The sequence below is a fragment of the Cydia fagiglandana genome, chromosome 12 (genome assembly GCF_963556715.1).
Source record: "Cydia fagiglandana chromosome 12, ilCydFagi1.1, whole genome shotgun sequence".
Lineage (NCBI taxonomy): Eukaryota > Metazoa > Arthropoda > Insecta > Lepidoptera > Tortricidae > Cydia > Cydia fagiglandana.
The window spans coordinates 13,871,731-13,894,046 of record NC_085943.1 but is presented as its reverse complement, the minus strand read 5'-3'; the positions used below and the strand labels follow the sequence as shown (position 1 = coordinate 13,894,046).

Here is a 22,316-nt window from a genome sequence, read left to right as displayed (position 1 = left end):
GGCAATTAATGATTTTGACTTCGAAAGTAAAGCAGGAGGTAAAGAATTGGAGGCTGATTTCAACTTTAACAGTATTTTTATACATATATTGTTCATATCTGTACATCTCACCAGCACTTATGAATGAGAACGAGATACACAGATATATTAAGGTGAGGTAACTAAGGTGAGTGATAGATTAAGGTGAGGTTTTCTAAGCTGGAGTAGGCCTTTAGTCAACAAAATAAACAATAGATCATTACGAAACTTGTTGACTAATGAAAAATAATAGGTATTTAAGTTAAGTTCAACAAGCTGCAAATGTGCATGCTCATTTTATGAATGAATTAGATTCATATAATGGGTAATACACATTTGCAGCTGTGTTGTTTCTGCTGTTTCTTGAATATAAAATTTTCTCCTAAACCTAAGTTACTCGTATTAGTTGAGTGTGCTCAGAGCATAAAAAGGTCAACCACGGCGTTGCATGAACAAGAGATTTCCTTTGGCAGGATTGGTCCTTAGGACCCAAGGATGGATTTAAGAAGTGGAGCCACCCAGATTTTTGATGCAGGTGGGGTTGGGGGGGTTTTTAAGCGTCTGCGACGTCTGAGGTTAATAATTCGAAATCGGTTCAGCGTTTATTGATTTCCCATAAAATCCTACAACTTACCTTCCATTTTTAAGGTATTTTTTTTTTGAATAAAAAATATCCTATGTTCTTCCACGGGACTTAAACTATATCTATACCAGATTTTATCTAAATCGGTTCAGTGGTTATTGAATCCCCATACAAAATTCCTCCTCCCTTTTCACACCCTTAAGGGATGATTTTTAAGATTAAAAGTATGCATGTTATTTACTGGGACTCAAACTATCTTTGTACGAAATTTTAACTAAATTGGTTCAGCAGTTTAAGCGAGAAGAGGAATTAAAAAAAAAGTATTTTTTTCATATTTTATGTGTTTTTACTTCGGAATGGTGTCATTGTGATATCAGAAATGTATTCGGCACCCCCGATTTATATAAAAACGATACCAAACTTGGCCTAGTAGCTTAAATGATATAGATATCAAGACCAAATTGAGAGCCCCCCCCCTAAAAATTTACATCAAAAATCTCGGTGGCTCCACTTCTTGAATCCATCCTTGGGTCCTAAGGACCAATCCTGCCAAAGGAAATCACTTGTTCATGCAACGCCGTATGTTAGACCCAGCACCATCCGCTATATTTACTGAACACACATACCAATATTAAATTAAGTTTGTACCCCATCAGCAATTCAAATTCACTTTGCGATCTCTTATGTTCGTCGTAAGAAGTGAAAGTTATTAGCTATTACGAATACGTCCTGTCTTATTTTTGTCTAGACCCATAAATATAATACATTATTATAGTGCAGTGTGAAGATCTCAGTCTTTTTGTAAGGAACCTGCACCTAAAAAGGTCCATCTCTTCTTCTTCCTGGCGTTATCCCGGCATTTTTGCCACGGCTCATGGGAGCCTGGGGTCCGCTTGACAACTAATCCCAAGATTTGACGTAGGTACTAGTTTTTACGAAAGCGACTGCCATCTGACCTTCCATCCCAGAGGGGAAACTAGGCCTAAAAAGGTCCATCATTATTTTTATTTTTTGACGCACGCCATGAATTTACAACATGAATCTAGAATAAGCAACTGCAGCAGCAATGAGAAAGACTCACGCCAGTTAGAATGATCCTAGTCCATGCCATTAGTTATGCCGAGCATTTTCCGTAAATCGACATCCTAATCGACTGCTTCCTTCAGTGTGCACGGATTCCCTAGGTATTTGCTCCTGTATACTTCTACCTGTTTATAGGTCTAAGAGAATATGTTTTGTTGTTGCCGAGGCGCCCGACACTTCAGTTTTCCACAGAAAACATCCATCATAGAAAACACAGTGTCGGACGCCTTAGCCAGGACCCGGACCGTTCTAGCTTTAGTCACCCTTAATAGTTGCCCTCTAATTTCTGTCTAGACCAATAAAATGACGACGTTCGTAGTTAAGGAACCGTAGGAAGCAATAATCACACAATTGTAAATATTTCAGGAAACCCAATAGTCGTTACAACCTTCTTACAGACACAAATAGCCTTCCATACAAATAGCGATGGGATTCTGAGGCTAATGACGCATTGGACTTGAATAGCGGTTTTGGATGTTATTGCGTCGACATTGAATACATTCGTAAAATCTATGGACTGAAAAGCGATGGTAAAGATTTGGTATCGGTAAAAGATGGAATAGACAACCGGCCACATTCGAACAGTGCTTATAAGATGTCACAGCGATACGATACCGGTTGCATTTACAATATATTTATATAAGTATAAGTAATTAGAGTTTTTAGAACCAATAGATGGTACACTTTTTTCTGAAATGCCTATAAACGAAGAGACTTGATCATTGATATTAAACAAGATATTTCAGGTAGATAACGTCAAAAGATTTTCTCTGAAAAATGTTTATGATCATCCAATTCTCTTCAATCCAGGCAAGGCCCTTTTGTATTTGATCATCAATCTCAAGATTGAACTGCTTTACGATTTAAAAATCTGTAAAAGTTTTGATATTGATATGTAAGGATCTTATGAACTTATTGGTGTGGACGAGACGCATTGCCAAGGTCGTGTCTTAACAATATCAAAACTTTAACAAATTGTGATACCAGAATCCCGCACCTTATTATTTTGTGAGTGCCGCCCTAAATATCTACAACTGCTTAATATTGCTACGAACCGTCTGAAGAAATAAATATCTTACTTAGCACAATAAAGCATATTTGGATGTGTAATGGGAATTTATTAAGGGTGCTTGAACGCGTGCGTTTTGATCGCAGACGGATATAATGAAATAAGGAGAAATTCGATAAAGGTCTACGCCTCGGCTAGTCTGTAGCCATAAAAAAAAGGTTTCGGATGACAACTGCTGCAGCGTTGATGCGAGCGATCTTTCCGATTTCATTAATATTTTTATTGCCCAAGCAAAGAAAATTGTAGGTACATTTGGCGGTCTTAATGTCAAAAACGATTTTTTTACCATTGAACCATTGGGACAAACAGAGAAAGACATATGTTGCTGCAGGAGAAATTTATAACTTATTAGGAAAGAATCTTATTATAATTATCTGAAACTACGGTATGACCTGTCTACATTTCTTTCTGTTTGGCCCAACAAGAATCTTTCTCCGGACAACAAGATACCATTTACCAAAGGAAATAACCATCAAAACATAATCCTCGCATGTAATCAACCCTAATATTAAGCTGGATTGATGGACTAACCAGGCGGAATACAAATGAGTGTGTTCCCTAATAAATTACTACATAAAAATTGCTTTATTGGTCCACATGTTGGTAGTATTGACTTTTATTATGTTGGCGCAATTGGGATGGATGCCTTGTTTTGTGTAATACAATATGGCGGATTAACAGAAGCGTTTAGGAAGATGTATGTTTGCGACGTTTACTCGGGTAAAGGTGAACGGAACTATTACTTGTTCTTTGTGATGAAGAAACAAAGAAAATACATTTTTATTTAACGCGACAATATATAACGTAAAGAAAAAGAAGGCGCGCAGACATAAAAATCACTGGACGATATAATAGGATCCCTACTAAGCATAATGGCCGACAGTAGGTATATATACCAACCCAATAGGTTCACAACAGTGTAGTTTCAATACAGGAGCTGGAGTAATACCGTAAACCCACCCAAATATAGTCAAATACTATAACTATATGGTCCACAGTTTCAATACGTAATTAATGTTACGTATTACTTACTTACTTACTGCTGTGACGTAACGACCCGAAGTGTATCTTGGCCTCCGACACCAAAAACTCCAGATGGTACTCGGTCCAAAACCGCTTCTGTCCAGTCGACGTCGCCGAGTTCGCTAAGTAATTAATGTTAGTCTGAGTTATTTCTCTCATTTATGAAAATATATTGCATAAAACTATGCCATTCAAATACTATAGTCATGCCTAGACAAAGATATTCGATTAATTTTCATCCATAGTCGGGACATTTTGAACCATAATTGTGTGATTTTAAGATACTTAAAAAAAGTGGGGCCAAACTTGTTCCTTGAGAAACTGGTACTCTTTAAATTATATGGACAGTTTTAAATCTTACAACTAAACTCCATACTACACGTACAGTCCTACAGCTGTAGAGTTTATCCCCCCCCCTTCTGCAAACAAACTTCTATGCAGGGGTCAACCATCTCAGCAGCTGTACTTATAAATATGGAGATAAAAATGTAGTAGTAATCGCTAGCTCGACGAGATGACAATCCTCTTATCGGAACAAAACCGTATTAAAGACGACTCAGCGGTTTTTTCACAGATTAGCATGACAAAGCGTTTGAACATCAACGTGTTTCCTTGCCGTGATAGTACTTGCATCACGGCATAAAAGTGAATACTGCAACTTGTTAACTATGTTAACAAACCTCCATATTGAAATTGTCTAGGGACTTTTGTTGACATAGTCAGCAAGTTCCATAGTATTCCATAGAAGGGTATCTAAATGATGTTTTTGTTATCTTTTGCGCATGCATTTCGCTGATGATTGTTTGACTGTTGTCACAACTACAAAAATATAATGTAATTGTTTGTACATGTACAGTCATCACACGGGATTGTTATCCCATGTAGGGTTCTTGCTAAATTGGAAATTCTACAGCGTTAGTATTGAACAAGCAATTTAGGTAGGATCCAAAATGGCTCAACATCCGCGGAGCGTGATGGCACTATTACAAGCGAGACGCACGAGCAAATGATAACAAAATGACATCATTTAGAAAATTATTTTCACATTAAAATGTAAGTTTGGATTGGCCTCAGAGCTCAAACAAACTTTTATGACAGGTATTGCAGAACATAAAACTATATGTAAATGTGTGATATCACCGTTATTAAACTAAGCCTCGCTTTGATATATATTGTTTACAGGAAGGCCTCATACAAATGGTTTGTACAAAGAATACCAGTTCGTGATTAAAACCATTTGAATAGGCCTCCTGTAAACAATCAAATTAAATATCAAAGCGATTTAATTATAATATTATTAAAATTAACTTGAGATTCTCATTAAATCTTATTAAAATTAACCTACAATTTAGAATCTTATTAAGGAACTGACAAAAGGAATATTTTATAAATAACACGCTCTATAATATTGAACAATGCAGGAAAACTCGTGATATTACAGTCGAATGGAATCGTAAATACAAAACATGGTATTCTGATAATTATGAATTATTTAGAATACAATCCATAATTGGCCATAGCAATCCAGCGCGGGAACGCTGCCTGCGTGATGGGCACCTTACCAAGGGCGCAAAATTTTGATAGGTATTTTTTAGCTTTAGTTTTTAGATGTAGTTAATTTTAGTTTTGTATTCATTTTATAACACTTATAATATGAGTATTACTTATGAGTTTTCCCCATTCACAATTAACGTTCACTAAGATCCGGTTACAATTGAATACGAATTCATAAATGGAATTGTAATAATGCCGTTAATAACCGTTGGACCGGAAGTCCCACTCCGCTGGAGGAAGCGGAAATGTATCGACTAGAAGAAAACAGTTTCTGAGGGCGGTTTGCGCACACGCCGCCGGTATTGAACTTCCTGCACAATATCGAGATTGAAAACAGTATGACAACATACTCGTAAAAGCAGAGGCTACTAAATCTGGAAAATTCCTTATCGCTATTACCTCTCTTTATTAACTTGTAAGTTGTAAGGCATGTATGTAAGTTCGGGTAAAATTTTGCGAGTTAGATCAGACCCACTTTCCATTATTCTATTGAGCTGAAACATAGCATTATTATTTGTATGTCTTTGCTATATCTCGGGACCATGGGGTCCCGGACCTTTGGGAGGCGTACGTGGGGCCGAAGCCAACAGCGCAGAGGCCGTTTAAGACACTTTAATCTAAAAGCAAGGGATACACGTGGCGGATACCATCCCCGAACGCACGCATTATTATTATTATTAAAGCCTTTCTTATACGAACTGTTAACATTTCATTTAACAATTATAATTTTATGTATGTATATTTCTATATGCATGTTCGTAAGGTCTTTTTGACCTAGGCCTCTTCCGAATCGCCTTTTTCTAATATATTTAAGTATTTGTCCAACATTTTCTTCCATTTTTGTCTATCTATTGCCATTTCATACATACATAGCATACCTACATATAAAAAAATTGGGTGACAATACAATTTTATGGTACCATTGAGCTGATATAATGATGGACACAGGAGATGGCCATAGGAACAGTAATGAAACAATGCAACCTAATTGGATTTATTGTAATAGTTTGGATGTTATTGAAAAATCATTTAAAGTGTTCTAAAAGTTTCTTATTTGATGGAAATATTGATTATACCTAATTGCCCATGGGTTCATTCCACAATGAGTCCATGAGTCTGGATGAGTATTACTCGTAACTGCTTCGAGAGAAAAGTATAGTCGACGATGAAAGCTTTTTTTTTTTGACAAATTTTCGAAACGTCAGGGCTTGCTTTGCTGTTATAGGCACAAAAATATTATGGGTCGGAATTTAAATTCCTTGACTGTACCAGGACTGTAAATAGTAATTTGTAAGTTTTTATTAGGATAGGACTAGGATAAACTAACATAGATATAAGTAAATAGTACTGTACATAACTAACAAATATGGACTGTAATTTTGGTCTGAAATAAATATATATTGAATTGAATTGAATTGAAACACAATTTAAGGAAGGCTGTGGGAAAGGTTACCTACTGTGGTATATTCTCCTCACTGAGCATCTGACCTAGAATGCTCGGCAGTTTTCACAATTTGCTAGACATTGGCGGGCCTCCAGGGCCCGGCTACTCTGTATCCCTTTCCGGTGGCGCGACCTTGAGCCGCATTTTTATGAAACGACCCACTGGGCGTCGAGACAAATCTCCGAATGGTGTATGTCTCCAGTATTTTATAGTTTCCGGTTAGTGATAAAAGTCGGGGGCTTTCATAGTTTCTAACATCCATTAATATAACAAATGTGTCGCTTAACTTCAAACTCGGGTAAATCAATTCGACCCTTTCAGCAAATATCTACCAAATAATACCAAAATCGCATAATCTGACAGATGGATTAACCCGATTTTGAGTTAACCCCTGGAGCGCCCCAGAATTACCGTAGTATGGAACTCCTATACTAGTTACCAGCACACGTGTCTGTGTAGGGCGCTCCACGGGTTAAGCGACTCAAATGCTGAACCTGACTATAAAAATATATTTTTAGTAACACTTCGGCGGCAAACAAGCGTGCTATACGCCTGGTTAGCGGCTGCCGTAGCCAATAAACTATCAACATCAGCAACTCGGATGTTTAATTATTTATTTAAAAATTTAAATCAGGCAATAACCTTACAGACTAACATAGTACATATATGTATCGTATAAACTTACAACTAAATTCTATCGAGGCGACAAAACGGTGTGGCTCCGTTGCATCGGCAACAGGGTTTCATCCGAATGTCCTATCCAAAAGTAGCCGCATGACCGCCGCGATTAGAAGATCTCTCCGTCACTCATTAGGGTTCCGTAGCCAAATGGCAAAAAACGGAACCCTTATAGATTCGTCATGTCTGTCCGTCTTTCCGTGTATGTCACAGCCACTTTTTACCGAAACTATAAGAACTACACTGTTGAAACTTGGTAAGTAGATGTATTCTGTGAACCGCGTTAAGATTTTCACACAAAAAAACAATAAATTTTACTTACTTACTTAGAACTGAAACTCAAATTTTTTTTCATCAAACCCATACGTGTGGGGTATCTATGGATAGGTCTTCAAAAATGATATTGAGGTTTCTGATATAATTTTTTTCTAAACTGAATAGTTTGCGCGAGAGACACTTCCAAAGTGGTCACATTTTACCACTTTGGAAGTGTCAGGAGAAGTTACAGGGTTGTAACTTCTAAAATGAGAGAATGATAAAACTAAAAAAAATATATGATGTACATTACTTACCATGCAACCTTCCACCGAAAATTGGTTTGAACGAGATCTAGTAAGTAGGTTTTTTTTAATAAGTACGTCATAAATCGTTAACCGCAATTTTATTATGTTACTTGCTGCTACGGAACCCTTCATGGGCGAGTCCGACTCGCACTTGGCCGCTTTTTTTATCAAGGAAATTGGCCGTGACAGCGCTCGTGTAAAGACCGCGGCAGTAATATTCGCTACGTACACGACTGTCACGCAACCTAGCATCCGCAAATCTAGCGGAAAACGTCAATTCACTACATCTTAGAAAACTACTCCAAACTCCAAAACTACTTAACGGATTTTCACACGTTTTTCATCTATAGGTATCAATATACTGCCGTATTCGAACTTCAAGATATTCACAAGAGACGATACGTACTATATCCAATCTAGATACGTTATAGTTCAGATATCAACTAGTTCTCTTTTGCAGCGCAATTCGGGCAACCAATCTCACTTTTATGTCAGAATAAGATATCTATTAGATGTGAATTGGATCTCTAAGTAATATCCTGTGGAAATCGTTCAAGAGTATCTCCAGAATCGCGCAAATGTCAAATTTGACAGATTAGATCTTAAACATATCGTATCGTATCTTGGTGATGTCTAAAAGATATCTAATAGATGTCTATTTAAAAATCCGAATCGGGCTCAGAGGGATTCGTGAGGAAGGTTTACGTATATAACTTGTTAAGGTTTTGTATAAATTGGTTGAAATATGACGATGTTGTCGGAAAAAATCACGCTGTCTAGGAGCTTTAATCGAAAATGCTGCTTAATCCGTTGAAGTAATAACACCACAATGTATGGTGAGATTGTCTCTCTTTTATTGGTCTACAAAAAAGTCTAAGACGGTGTATGTCTATCTTTTAAGGATAACTTACTATACCCATTCTTATCTTCTACAATCACATTTTATAGTATGTGGTTTTTGCGAAGCTATTTACACGGATACATGATGAATAATTATCAAATTAAATACATTAGTTAAATTAAGCATTTCATGCAGATTACAATGGTCCCTTATGGCATCAGTTTAAATGAATATCTCAGGAGTAATCGTAAATTAAAGTTACATTTCGAGTCATATAACTTGTATGAAATGTTAAAGACGCTATCCGATGTTAGTTCCAATTTTCACCACCTCATGCGCTGCGATCGCTTTGCCTTACCCCACCATGTACTTCGCACATAGCCAATAACAACAGTAGTGCAGCTGCCATCCGAATGTCACCTTTATCGATGTAACGTCTTTGCAGCAGCATTAACGTGGGCCATTACACTGTATTTTTTTTAGGGTTCCGTACCCAAAGGGTAAAACGGGACCCTATTACTAAGACTTCGCTGTCCGTCCGTCCGTCCGTCCGTCTGTCTGTCACCAGGCTGTATCTCACGAACCGTGATAGCTAGACAGTTGAAATTTTCACAGATGATGTATTTCTGTTGCCGCTATAACAACAAATACTAAAAACAGAATAAAATAAAGATTTAACTGGGGCTCCCATACAGCAAACGTGATTTTTGACCAAAGTTAAGCAACGTCGGGCGTGGTCAGTACTTGGATGGGTGACCGTTTTCGTTTTGCATTTTTTTCCGTTTTTTTTTTTACTTTATGGTACGGAACCCTTCGTGCGCGAGTCCGATTCGCACTTGCCCGGTTTTTTAATTTACGTGGTTGTTGTTGCTAAAACAAACCAATAAGAATTTATTATCAGGAATCTAGGTATTGGGAAATCTAGGCATTCATCTCGAATAAATCTTAATACATTATTGAATGACATTTCCACAGTCCCAAACGTCTCGGAGACCTAATACCTACACGATTGTTATTGCATCTACGCAAATGTTACCATGTTTGAACAACGGAATATCAAGTAGTATGCTTGGTCAACTGCACTGGGATTTGTGTAAAATCATCTATGTACTTGATTTGATATTGTTTTGACATGATGTGCCCAGCAGGCTTATTATGGATGGCTTTAATATCTGTCATTTTTCCCCCCAAATCCGTCAAAGTCCCCCGCAGTCTGTCTGTTTGTATATTTGTTCGCGATAAACTCAAAAAATTACTGTATGGATTTTCATGCGGTTTTCATCTACCAATAGAGTGGTTCTTGGCGAAGTTTCAGGTGTATCATTAGTTAACCCATGCGAAGCCAAGGCCGGTGGCTAGTAAAATACACGGTGGCCAAAACATAATTGCATTCCCGTTGCCAGGGAGGTTTTGCAATTATACTGAGCAAAAGCTGCTTTTACTATGGGACCAATCTAGAAATCGCGAAATAAAACATTTACCCTCCCATAGAAAAATGACCAGCCAAAATGTATGAAATAGCCAAATTGTTTTTAGCGATTTCGAGGTTGGTCCCATAGTAAAAGTAAATCCCAAAACCTCCCTGGCAACAGGAATGCAGTTATTTTTTAGCCACCGTGTATAGTATTAAATAAATTTTCAAGAAGCATCTAACTAGGAAAAAGAAGTTTTAAGTCTTGAATAGTGAAAAGTAGTAGTTAATGATTAATAATATTATAATAAATTTTGTAAGATGTCTATTTTATAAATGTAAAATGATATTTTTGATGAAAAGACGAATTTCTTGAACTTTCAAAAGATTTATTTCAAAAGCGGTTATTCGTTTTTTTTTTTTATTTTTTTTTTATTTTTTTTTTTATTATGAATGGGCTTACTCATGGCCACAGACTAGCCGAGGCGTAGACGTGGCCTACGATGGAGCGAGCTCGCCCAGAAGGTGCCTGTTCACTCTTGATTTGGAGGTTGCCGGGTTATAAGAACACGGAAATATAGACGCCGGCAAGGAATTCCATTCCTTGGCAGTGCGCATAAGGAAAGTAGAAGCAAAGCGCTTCGTGCGAATTGGTGGAATATCTACCAAGTAAGGATGGAAACCGGCCGTGCGTCTAAAAGTCCGATGGTAGAATGGGGACGGTGGAATAAGCTCGTGTAGCTCTTGGGCACACTCCCCGAAGTGCAACCTGTAGAATACCGACAGGCTGGCGACTTTCCGCCGATGGGCCAAAGACTGAAGCTCAGCCGTTAGCTTCTTGTCGCCAATCATCCTCCTGGCTCTGCGCTCCACTGAGTCCAAAGCGGCGAGTTGGTATTTAGCTGAGCCATCCCACAGGTGGCTGCAATACTCCATACACGACCGGACTTGAGCTTTGTAAAGTGTTAGAAGCTGTCCAGGTGTGAAGTATCGCTTCACCTTATTTAGGACGCCCAGCTTTCTGGCCGCAGTTTGTGCTTTAGACTCAATGAAGCTGCCGAAGCTGAGGACTGAACTCAGCTCCATGCCGAGGAGTTCCAGGCTGTCGGCAATAGGTACAGATGCACCCCGGAAAGAAGGAGTCAGGTCGAATGGACTCCGTTTTGCGGAAAATAGACACGTCTGCGTTTTGGAGGCATTGAACGTGACCAGATTGTCATCACCCCACTGGGAAACGAGACTAAGGGTCAAGTTCATTCGCTCAACCATGGCCTCTCTCTGTGAACGTATATCCTCCCTGCTGTCCCCTGCACTAGCCAAATATCTCTCAACAACCGTACTGTCATCTGCATAACCTACAATGCTGGGTTGCAGCATGTCGTTAATGTGGAGCAGGAAAAGGGTTGCGGAGAGAACAGACCCCTGAGGAACACCGGCGTCAATGGCCATGAGGTCTGAAGAGCAGCCATCAATAACTACTCTGATCGACCGTTCACTCAAGAAATCAGATAGCCAGCTACAAAAGTCAGCAGGGATGCCGTATGCAGGAAGCTTGCTAAGGAGACTTGCGTGCCAAACCCTGTCAAAGGCCTTCGAGATGTCCAGTGAAACAGCAAGCGCTTCACCGTTCCTCTCGATGGCCTCGCCGCAGCAGTGCGTGACATACGCTAAAAGATCCCCAGTAGACCGACCTCGGCGAAAGCCATATTGACGGTCACTGAGCAGATCATTTGCTTCGAGGTATGCCAGCAGCTTGCCGTTAAGTACCCTTTCCATGACTTTACAGAGCATGGAGGTAATGGCGATTGGTCGGTAATTGCAGGGATCAGCACGACTACCCTTCTTGGGTACTGGCTGCACGTTTGCAAGCTTCCAGGATTTCGGCACCGTTCTTGTTTGGAGAGAGAGGCGGTACAGGCGTGTCAGTACAGAAGACAACTCAGGCGCACACTGCTTTAGTACACGTGCAGGTATACCGTCTGGTCCACTGGCCTTATTCACGTCAAGATTCTGCAGAGCTCGGCGTACCTCTTTTTGATGAATAGCAATTCTCTGCATAGAGGAACTGCATTGAGGTAGCGTAGGTGGAAGTTTTGAGCCTGCGTCTAGACGTGAATTGCTCGCAAACAGAGAAGCAAACAAGTTTGCTTTCTCTGTCGCAGAGTGGGCCAGTGTCCCATCAGGTTTCTGCAGAGGTGGCAATGTGGGTCGGCAGAAGTTGGATTCGACCGCTTTCGACAGGGACCAGAACCGCTTGCTACCAGGAGGGTAGGAGGCGAGTTTGGCCCCTATTCGACTGACGTGGTCGAATCGAGCCTTTCGAAGCACCCGTTTGCAGGACTTGGCAGCTGAGTTAAAGGCTTTTTTCCTCGCGCGAACCCTCTGTGCTCCAGCTTTGGTATCGCGGGCTAATACCCAAGCCTGGTATGCAGACTGCTTAAGGGCCTCGGCTCGAGCACAGTCCGAATTGTACCATGCTCGGGTCTTGTGATCGAGCGATAGGTCGGAGAACGGAATGAAATATTCCATTCCCTGCCGAATCACATCCGCAACAGCCTCAGCAGAACACGAGGGGTCACCCGAAGAAAAACGCCAGGGGAAAGACGCAAAGAAATGCCGCATCTCATCCCAGTCCGCTGACTCGTATCGCCATACTCTCCTCGTGCCCCTAGGGCAGAGATCAGGAGGAGAGTGGATCGACACGGATTTCACTAGACAGTGATCGGACGATCCTAGCGGAGCTGAGACCGAAACCGAGTGCCTGTCTGGATCAGTTGTCAGCAGAAGGTCAAGGCAATTGGGTGTATGGTCAGTAACATCCGGTATCCGCGTCGCAACATTTACCAGCTGGGTAAGGTTTAGGGATACAGCAAATTTGCGCGCTTCCCTCCCAGCGTGGCAAGTATTCTTGAACGGGAACAGCCACTCCTCGTGGTGGGCGTTAAAGTCCCCAAGGAATACGAGTTGAGCTGCAGGGTACCGCTGTTGGGCTTTATCTGCCGTAAACACAACTTGTAATAAGGTGGTGGTACTGTTGCTCGACGCGGTCCCAGTACATGTATTGTCATCTTGAAACTTCAAAGTCATTGTCAATAAAGGTGACAGCAGGGTGTCATCTATTGGGTTAGTACCACCATAAATAAGATGTGAACTCAAATCTTGATTGTACAATCAAGATTTGATCATGAAAAAAAAAATACAAATGGCCAACAAGGGGTAACACATACACAGAAATCCTTAGACCCATATGAACCCGATTAAATGGATAAGTCCCGGGTTAATTTAATCTGAGATTCAAGGTCAAAATAGTGTGACATAACGTTGGGATGAATTGTCACTTAAGCTAGAGTTTGGCTTATCTTAGACACAGAGCAAGCATTGAAGCATTTAAATTAACTATCCCAATTAAACTGTAGGATGTTCTAAAATCTCAACTTGGTTTGTAATTAATATATGACACTAATTTGCTACAAAATATTAAATACATTGTGAGTAGGTAGGTATTGCAAAGTTTGTATGAAACGTGTTCAGCCTCTTTGAAGGTACTTACGAGGTTGAGTTAGTTGAGGTATAGCATCGATATGTTCCTACTATGCCACATGTATCTTTAGCTAAGTATAGGTTTTGATTTGTTCTCGGTTATGTTCAAGGACATCTTAGTCCATGTTGTTAACTAGTTTTTTACGCGGAAAGTACGTTCCCCCTGGACAACTACCTTATCACACTCGGTTACGAATGTGGAAGAACAATTCCACTCAGACAACTAGTTTTCTTCGCAGAAGATACTTTCCCCCTAGACAACTAGTAGCTAAATTCGGTTAAGAAAATGGAATTAGACTTCCTCTCACATAACTGGTTATCTCCGCGGAAGAAATAGTGCGTCTAGTTAACCAGTTATCAAACTTGGTTGTCTGGGTGGAACAAAGGCTATCGGCAACTAATCGTATGTTTACCGTACTATGCGTATGTTCTCGTATAGTCAGAGCATTTTCTGAGGTTCCCCATTTGTTTATAAATAATAGACAGACGGACAGTGGAGTCTTAGGGTCCCATTTTTACAATTTGGGTACGGAACCCCAAAAAAGAAAGCGCATAACCTCAAAACAACTAACGTTGTCTTATCTTAACGTCTGCTTGATATTCCGACGGCGCGTTGTCGTGCTCATTTGTAAAGCATATCTGACGCGGCGGCCATTTTTATAACGCCGATAGATATTGCTATCCGGTTCGAAGGACCAGACGATGTGTTGCAGTGAATGCTACTTTTTAAATTTGTATGAGGTGGCTGTGGTATATTTTGTGATGACAATGATATAGTTAAGGTGGAATGTGGTCAGGTCCTTTTCCAAACGTAGCTCGCTGGGCACTGACCGGACGGCCGTGCGTGCGTGCCTAGGATAGCGGAAATATTAACATTATTATAAAAGTATTATTTTAGTTATTTAAAACATAAATATAAAGAAGTAATCCACGATTTCGTTTCATGTCATTGTCATTAGGTATACATAGGTTCTATAAGCACTTTTTATGTTAATAGCTTTTGTGCATAAATATGTAGTTACACACTTTTTAATGATGCACTTTTAGGCCTATGTATGTTCGTAATTTTTTTTTGTCGAGTGAAATTAAGCTACAAATGTTGCGAATCAATGAAGTAAACAGAGAAATGCCTCAATATTGCTATTTATGTTTTTTGACAACCGTATTAAATATTACCCTGCTGGCTGACCTACCTGAATGCTTAAATCTACAAACATTGTTGCAGTACCAAGCAATACACATTTTTATTGTTTTATAGGTCGGAAATTAACAAGCTAATACACGAGCGCTGTCTTCTGTTTTGTCGTTATGATGATCACATTTGACGCTTCATAAAATATTTGCTAGCTGTAGAGACACTCTAAAAACAAAAAAAAGCATTAATGAGCATAAAAGAGCCTCGGCTTTGAAACATTACACTTATGTCTCTCTATGTAACCAAAAACGCCAGCCGCACCTGACAACAACATATAACCATAAAATATGCGTTTTTGTCCGCGGCAGACGTGACCAACCCATCGCGACATAATACCAATTACAGTACAAAAAACGACGTGCAAAATGTCGCACACATGAATCATAGCTTCAACAACATCCTATCTTCCCTGTTCATGATTTTGAAATGTCAACCGTCGACTCTAGGACACTGAATTGAAATTCCAAAAACTTTTTCGGAGTTGTGGGAATTTTCGAAAATGTTTTATTCAAGGGCGTTGTTAATCAAATTGTTTTTCCTCCCTAAAGTGGAATCGTGTTAATGACATTAAGCTTGATGGGAGCTTGAAACAAGGCCACTTAAGAAGGGACACTGTCCGTCGTAGAGGTGTTTACGTTTTATAATTACCAGGACGATAATCTCGTTACGCTTTTTAATACCAAACAATGTAATCTAATTGACGATAAAAATGTTTTGTTTTGTTATTTGTTCCTTTCCCATGTAAATGGGTATTTTAAAATTAATCTAATTCACATTTAAGGCCGTTCCCTGAGCCAGAAATGTAAAAATACCCCAATTGTTATCCTATTTTTCTAAGAAACGTTGATATTTGTAGACGTGGGAAAAATATATATAATTCTTGATTATATTATCTTTAATAACACAGCTTTCGATACACGATTCATAACACTTCGCTCGATACAATTTATTCCCAAAGTAACCTCCAATTCGAATTTATACTCCAACTTTACTTGTTTCTTTACTATGTGACACTATGAAACAAAAAAAGGAGAAAAATCAATCATAACTATAACAATAATTTGACAGCTTTAGAAAAACGATAATTAGAGGCAATATTTTTAAAATAAATAAACATCAACTAATTCTATCGTAACAAAATATTGACTTCGGCCTGCATGCTCTATCTCCGTCCGTCTTTCGAAATGAGACAGTGATGGCTGAGCGCTCGTGCCAGACGGACCTGTACTACGTGTCCCCAAAACAAATATAAGATTTACTTATAAAAACTGTGCTGTGTTGTGTGTCCTAGTGATATACCGTGTGCACCAAAACCTTTAAGTTATAATGGGTAACAAGCAATTGAATAAAAAGAAGACATCTCGAAAAAGACAACTCGGAAGATTCCAACAAACAATGGAACTAACGTAAGTAAAAATGTATATTTATTACACAGTGAAATAAGTAATTATTACTTAATTTAATATATACTCGATCGTACTAATTAGTAATCCATATAACTTAAAACATTCTAAAATTTAATAATCGCTCCATCTACCGGTTAAACATTGTCATCAATTCATCATCTAAATAGCTTAAAAGGATATTGCGATTCGCGACGTTTACACCACGCAGCACTAGCGCCACGGCAAAGACAGAAAACATTGCCGTCTATACTTCGTTTTTTTTAGCATTAGAAATTAGGTAAACAATCTTGACGTGTCTTTTAATTGAAAAACACATTTTAAAAATAAGTTACGGCAAATTTGTAACAATTATGAATCTAATACGATCATTTATATTCGTCTGCTTTCATAAGTAATAGTTATAGATTTTTAAAAAGCGTTTTTCAATTAAAAGACATGTCAAGATCGCTTACTTCTTGCAAGTTCTTTCTAATGCTAAAAAAAACGAACTATAAGTATGTGTGCGTCTCCGTGAGTCGTAGTTACGCGGTTGCGGTGTAGTGGGCCTTCCTATAAATACGAGCACACAGTGATACACGTAACGCACACAATTAGACGCATAAAGCGTTCTTTTAGCAATCCATCCACCTATCGAGGGTTCGAACCTCAGCTCGTGATTTGTCATGCGTCTAAACTTTTTACTTTTTTGTCTTTCTAGGAAAAGAAGAAAATTGGATAATTTCACAGCCGAACATGATACTACATCTTTAGACTACATCGAGTGAGTATAATTATTTGACTTGTGCTTTTTAAAAAGCCCTACCTACGTAACACAATACACTACTACAATTTATCTTTATTTACAGACTGCAAAATATGGAAATGGAATCTCCGATTTCATCAACCACTGACATTCAAAGTAACGAGTAAGTTCTAATTCTAATTGTGGCATTATCTATGAAAAGGGACCTTATTGTCTATGGCGCTTACGACGCACATGTCGCGCGGCGTGGTATTTATATCAGAACATCGTTGATAATGGCGGAAGCGCCATCGACAATAAGGTCCCTTTTCATAGATAACGTCGCATATGTAGGTACCTATGTCGCGCGTAACTTCGTGCGTTGCGATAAATACCTACCTACTCACAGCGGCGGCGTACGAAAAGAACTTAGTTAGATTTAGATACCTACTGTTTTCCTATCAGTGCAGATGCTTATATCTTTTTATGCTTTGAATTGATATTCTCAATTATTTGGACATATTTTGTACTTATTTTCCTAGATGGCTATTAGTACTACCTAGTCTACCTACTTAGCAAATGTTCGCCGAAAACTAAATAAAATGTCGCCAATCAATAATATCGTACGAGATACATTGCCCTCATCAGTTATTTGATATTCTACAAGAGGTACTTAATTTAAAAAAACCGGCCAAGTGCAAGTTGGACTCGCACACGCAGGGTTCCGTACCATTATGCAAAAAACGGCAAAAATCACGTTTGTTGTATAACTATTTATTTTATTCTGTTTTTAGTATTTGTTGTTATAGCGGCGATAGAAATTCAATCATCTGTGAAAATTTAAACTGTCTAGCTACCACGGTTCATGAGATACAGCCTGATGACAGACGGACAGACGGACGGACGGACAGCGAAGTCTTAGTAATAGGGTCCCGTTTTTACCCTTTGGGTACGGAACCCTAAAAATGTACACTGATAGAATGTAATAGGGTTGCCTGAGTAAGTCCCGGAAATTAAAATCCCGGGATTTACCGATTGTCCGTACTTTCGTTATTCTTTTACGTATTTTTTAATGAACTGATAGTTATTTTATATTATACCTTTGACATGAGTTGCGTACTCGTATTACCTATTATCACATGTATACAACGTTTTACAGTACATAATAGCCCTTTAAATATTTGACATAGTTACGTAATGTGTGTGTGCATTATCGCACTAGTGCGGTAAAGTCCATATGTGCTGTAAAACATCATACATTTATTTAATTTTGGTTTTGACAGTGAGGCGACCGGCTCAAACATTTTGAACCCACACATTGCACAGGTGGATGACACTTATCGGGTTCCTAGTCTATTAGAGGAAGAAGATACCCATGAGGTAGGTGATTCATGCTAATTATGCTTATTGATCGTATGCAGAGAACAATTTTACCTTTTGTACTAACTACCTAGCTAGAATAACATTGTTTCAACTTCGTGTGCCAGAATTCCATCGTAAATTGATTTATCACACGATTCGTAGTCTATTATACAGGGTCTTACTTCTATTTCTCTCGTTGGTTCTTTACCACCGGTGCTTTATATGTACAGTCGACGTCAAATATATGTATACATTTTTCACCTTATTACAAAGGAGTAAGGTGCAATAGGTACATATCTTTGACGTCGACTGTACATGATGTGACAAATTGTAAATGCTAACACGTACAATATATTTTATTTTCAGTTACAAATATCGTTCAATGTGGAAGAAGAGCTTCCTGACAAAACCGTCGGTCGAAGAATTGTCGCAGTTAGTTACCATTCGATTCGATTCCTCACATTTTATTCAATAAAAGATTGTATGGAAACTATATACATAAACGCAATATTTCACTGAACACCGACAAAATCGCAATTTTCTTGTTTTGTTCATACTTCAAGATGGACTCTTTGTGACCTTGACGTCACGGTCACATATCGTTTTGTTCGGGGCGTTTCGCGAGTGAAGTACGACTGTCGGACTTTGACTATCATTTCTGACTTTTGTATTCCTTTAATGCAATGGATCCCATATAGACTTTTGATCCTAAAGCCAAACCTGATCGATTGATACCATAAATGAAAATTAGTCATCTAGCCTATTATCGATAAGTATATATGTTTTTCTTCATCAAATTATCAATAATTTTCAGTTTTTAGATTGTTCCCTCTATTAACTCCTAATAGTCTACCTTGGTGCCAAATTTCAAGTTTCTAGGTCAGCTGGAAGTGGGTTAGGTTTTTGATCTATTAGTCAGTCAGTCACAAAAATGCCGGTTTTAAAACGTTAATTTATGAATAACTGTTAGAGCTACGTTTACGAAATTTTGTATTCTAGACAAGATAAGGGGCTTGAATAAATGTGCAAAATTGCATGTGAGTAGGTAAAATTGGTTTCAAGTTGTGAAGTGGTTTGTGTAACCCTCGTGCCTTGAAACCCTCGCAAAGCTCAAGATTCCATTTTCGGTATTGAGAAGGACCAATATCGAAATATCCGGATCCCGGGATTTATTATTCGTTGTTAGGTTGAAACTTGGTTAGGGCATGCAATATCGGAACATTCTCAATCCCGGGATTGATATCCGATATTGCATGTCAATCCCGGGATTTCAATATTAATACCGGTATTTTGATATTAATTCGGATTTTTGCGATATACGAGAAAAAAAGTTAATATATTTGACAATAGAGTAGATCCGAGTACCTATTTGATACAATTTCAATTTAAGACCTCTACACGTTCCTGAGAAAAAAGGTCTTGACTCTTCAGTGATTCCACGAACCTATGGAACCCTGTAAAATGAATAAATTTGATTTACAGTCATATGGTGCTATTTTACAGCACTAGTGCGATAATTAGCAATTACGTGACTATGTCAAAAATTGAAGCGGCCATATGTATGGTAGTAGGGACTAGGGATTGCAGAACCGGTACTGTTAAAAAGAACCGGGATTTCCCGGTATTTTCGGTACTTTCGGGACTGCCTTCAAAAATCAGTTTTTATCACAATTTTCGTTAAATAATCCTAAAACGATCATGAATCTTTCTCTAAACATTAGTACAGTATAAAAAGTACCATAAGGAAGGCACACACACTTCTTTTTTACTATAATAATTATGTGTCTTCAAGCCACACAATTATTGTATATATTAACTGTGATATTGATATGTACTGCCTCTGCTTACTATACTAGGTACTAAATAATAATAAAAAAAAAAAGGTACTAAATAATATGATTTGGTTTAATCCTAAATTACATTTGATATTTTTACTATCTTTGTTGAAAAACATCGACAAAAACTGAATAGTGGCTCAGATAATATCATCATTATTTTTTTTCTTGCCGTTTCGTGAAAATTTTTAATTAAGTAATCATTTTCACATACGTTCAAAATGGGTTAGGGCAGGGATAGTTTACCTACATACATATAATAATAAAACTATTAATAGGAAGGATCAAGAAGTTATTGCAGCCAGAATTAAGAATTTACCAAGGAGAGGACATGTCACTATAACATTTTAATTCATTTTAAAATGTCATTCAGATTATCAATAAGAGTTTCTTATACCGTATTCAAATTAAAAGAAATATTTTATTAATTACACAATTCTCTCTAGTTTTTGCTCGTATTTAGTATACAACTAACTAATTATTCGTATAAAATTATTTATCGTAGAAACACTCGTTTCTACGATAAATAATAAGCTATTTTATTTTGTTGGCATTGTCAAACCCATTGACTATTTTTGTTTTGCTTTAATATATGGTCAGCCGTAAAAGTATAAGCGTCAGCAATGGATTTATATAATGTATTTCTTTAAAAAACATGACAGTTCATGCTAAGTAACAGAAAACAGTCAAATATTGTACCGGAAATATTAGTCCCGAAAATCCCGAAAGTACCAGGAATTTAATTTTGAAATCCCGGTTCTTTGCTTGGCTCTAAATCCCGGGAATTCCCGGTACTTTCGGTACCAGTATTTCCTTGGAGCAAACCCTATGTAGGTACTGTAAAACGTTGTACGATACATGTGCCAATAGGTAATTCGCAACTCGTGTCGATTCAAAACACTCGAATTTATCGCCACTCGTTTCGAATTTCCTATTTGCCGCACTTGTAAACGTAATGTAGGTACTATTACAATATGGTGCTACTTTACCGCATTAGTGCGATAATTAGCACATTACGTAACTATGTCGAAAATTTAAAGGGCCATATTATGTACTGTAAAACGTTGTACGATACATGTGCGAATTACCTATTTTTCGCACTTGTATCGGTATGCCCTAACTTTTTAGGGTTCCGTACCCAAAGGGTAAAACGGGACCCTATTACTAAGACTTTGCTGTCCGTCCGTCCGTCCGTCGGTCACCAGGCTGTATCTCACGAACCGTGATAGCTAGACAGTTGAAATTTTCACAGATGATGTATTTCTGTTGCCGCTATAACAAACAAATACTAAAAACAGAATAAAATAAAGATTTAAATGGGGCTCCCATACAACAAACGTGATTTTTGACCAAAGTTAAGCAATGTCGGGAGTGGTCAGTACTTGGATGGGTGACCGTTTTTTTGCTTTTTTTTTGTTTTTTTTTTTTGCATTATGGTACGGAACCCTTCGTGCGCGAGTCCGACTCGCACTTGCCCGGTTTTTTTTAATAAATATCGATGAAATACCTGCACAGTATACCTAATAAATAATGATATTATAGAAAACTTGCAGTCATTAATTTGTTTAAATATAAACTGTATTTACCCTTATAATTAAATATTATTGAAATAAGAGTTGACTTCATTAAAATGAATATTTAATTTACACTATGTTTCATTTATTTTTCCATTTTAACTTTTAACGCCATCTATGAGATGCAGCATGCTTTTTCAGTATTAAGTAATACGTTTTACAAATCAGTGTCCTGTTAGTTCATTTCAAGTCGCTACTTCTTGCGTGGCGCTGTTGTATCGTCATTGTATCTAGGGGCGGGACGGGTGGCGTGAGGGGAGCCTCGATTGTAGATTTCATTTGGGTACGGGAACGGCCTTAAGAAGATATCTACGGGAACCTGGCTGGTAAAACTTTTAAGTTAGATCCCTTAACTTCCAACAATGAAGAAAGACTAGAAAAGAAAATTGTATTTCAAAATCATTATCTATATAAAC

General features: G+C 38.2%; 1 protein-coding gene and 1 long non-coding RNA gene across 2 annotated transcripts in view; both read left to right on the top strand.

Annotated features, from left to right (window-relative positions):
- Positions 1–7,574: 7,574 nt before the first annotated feature.
- Positions 7,575–22,316, top strand: part of LOC134669667 (uncharacterized) — a 254,006-nt gene continuing 239,264 nt past the window's right edge. The window contains exon 1 of the long non-coding RNA XR_010098927.1: positions 7,575–7,919. This is a non-coding gene — a long non-coding RNA (uncharacterized LOC134669667). The remainder of the gene's footprint in view (positions 7,920–22,316) is intronic.
- Positions 15,831–19,547, top strand: LOC134669254 (uncharacterized). The gene is made up of 5 exons (XM_063526764.1): positions 15,831–16,408; positions 17,106–17,168; positions 17,254–17,313; positions 18,413–18,509; positions 18,858–19,547. Exons 1-5 carry the CDS (start codon positions 16,329–16,331, stop codon positions 19,008–19,010), a joined length of 453 nt encoding a protein of 150 aa, XP_063382834.1. The 5' UTR covers positions 15,831–16,328; the 3' UTR covers positions 19,011–19,547.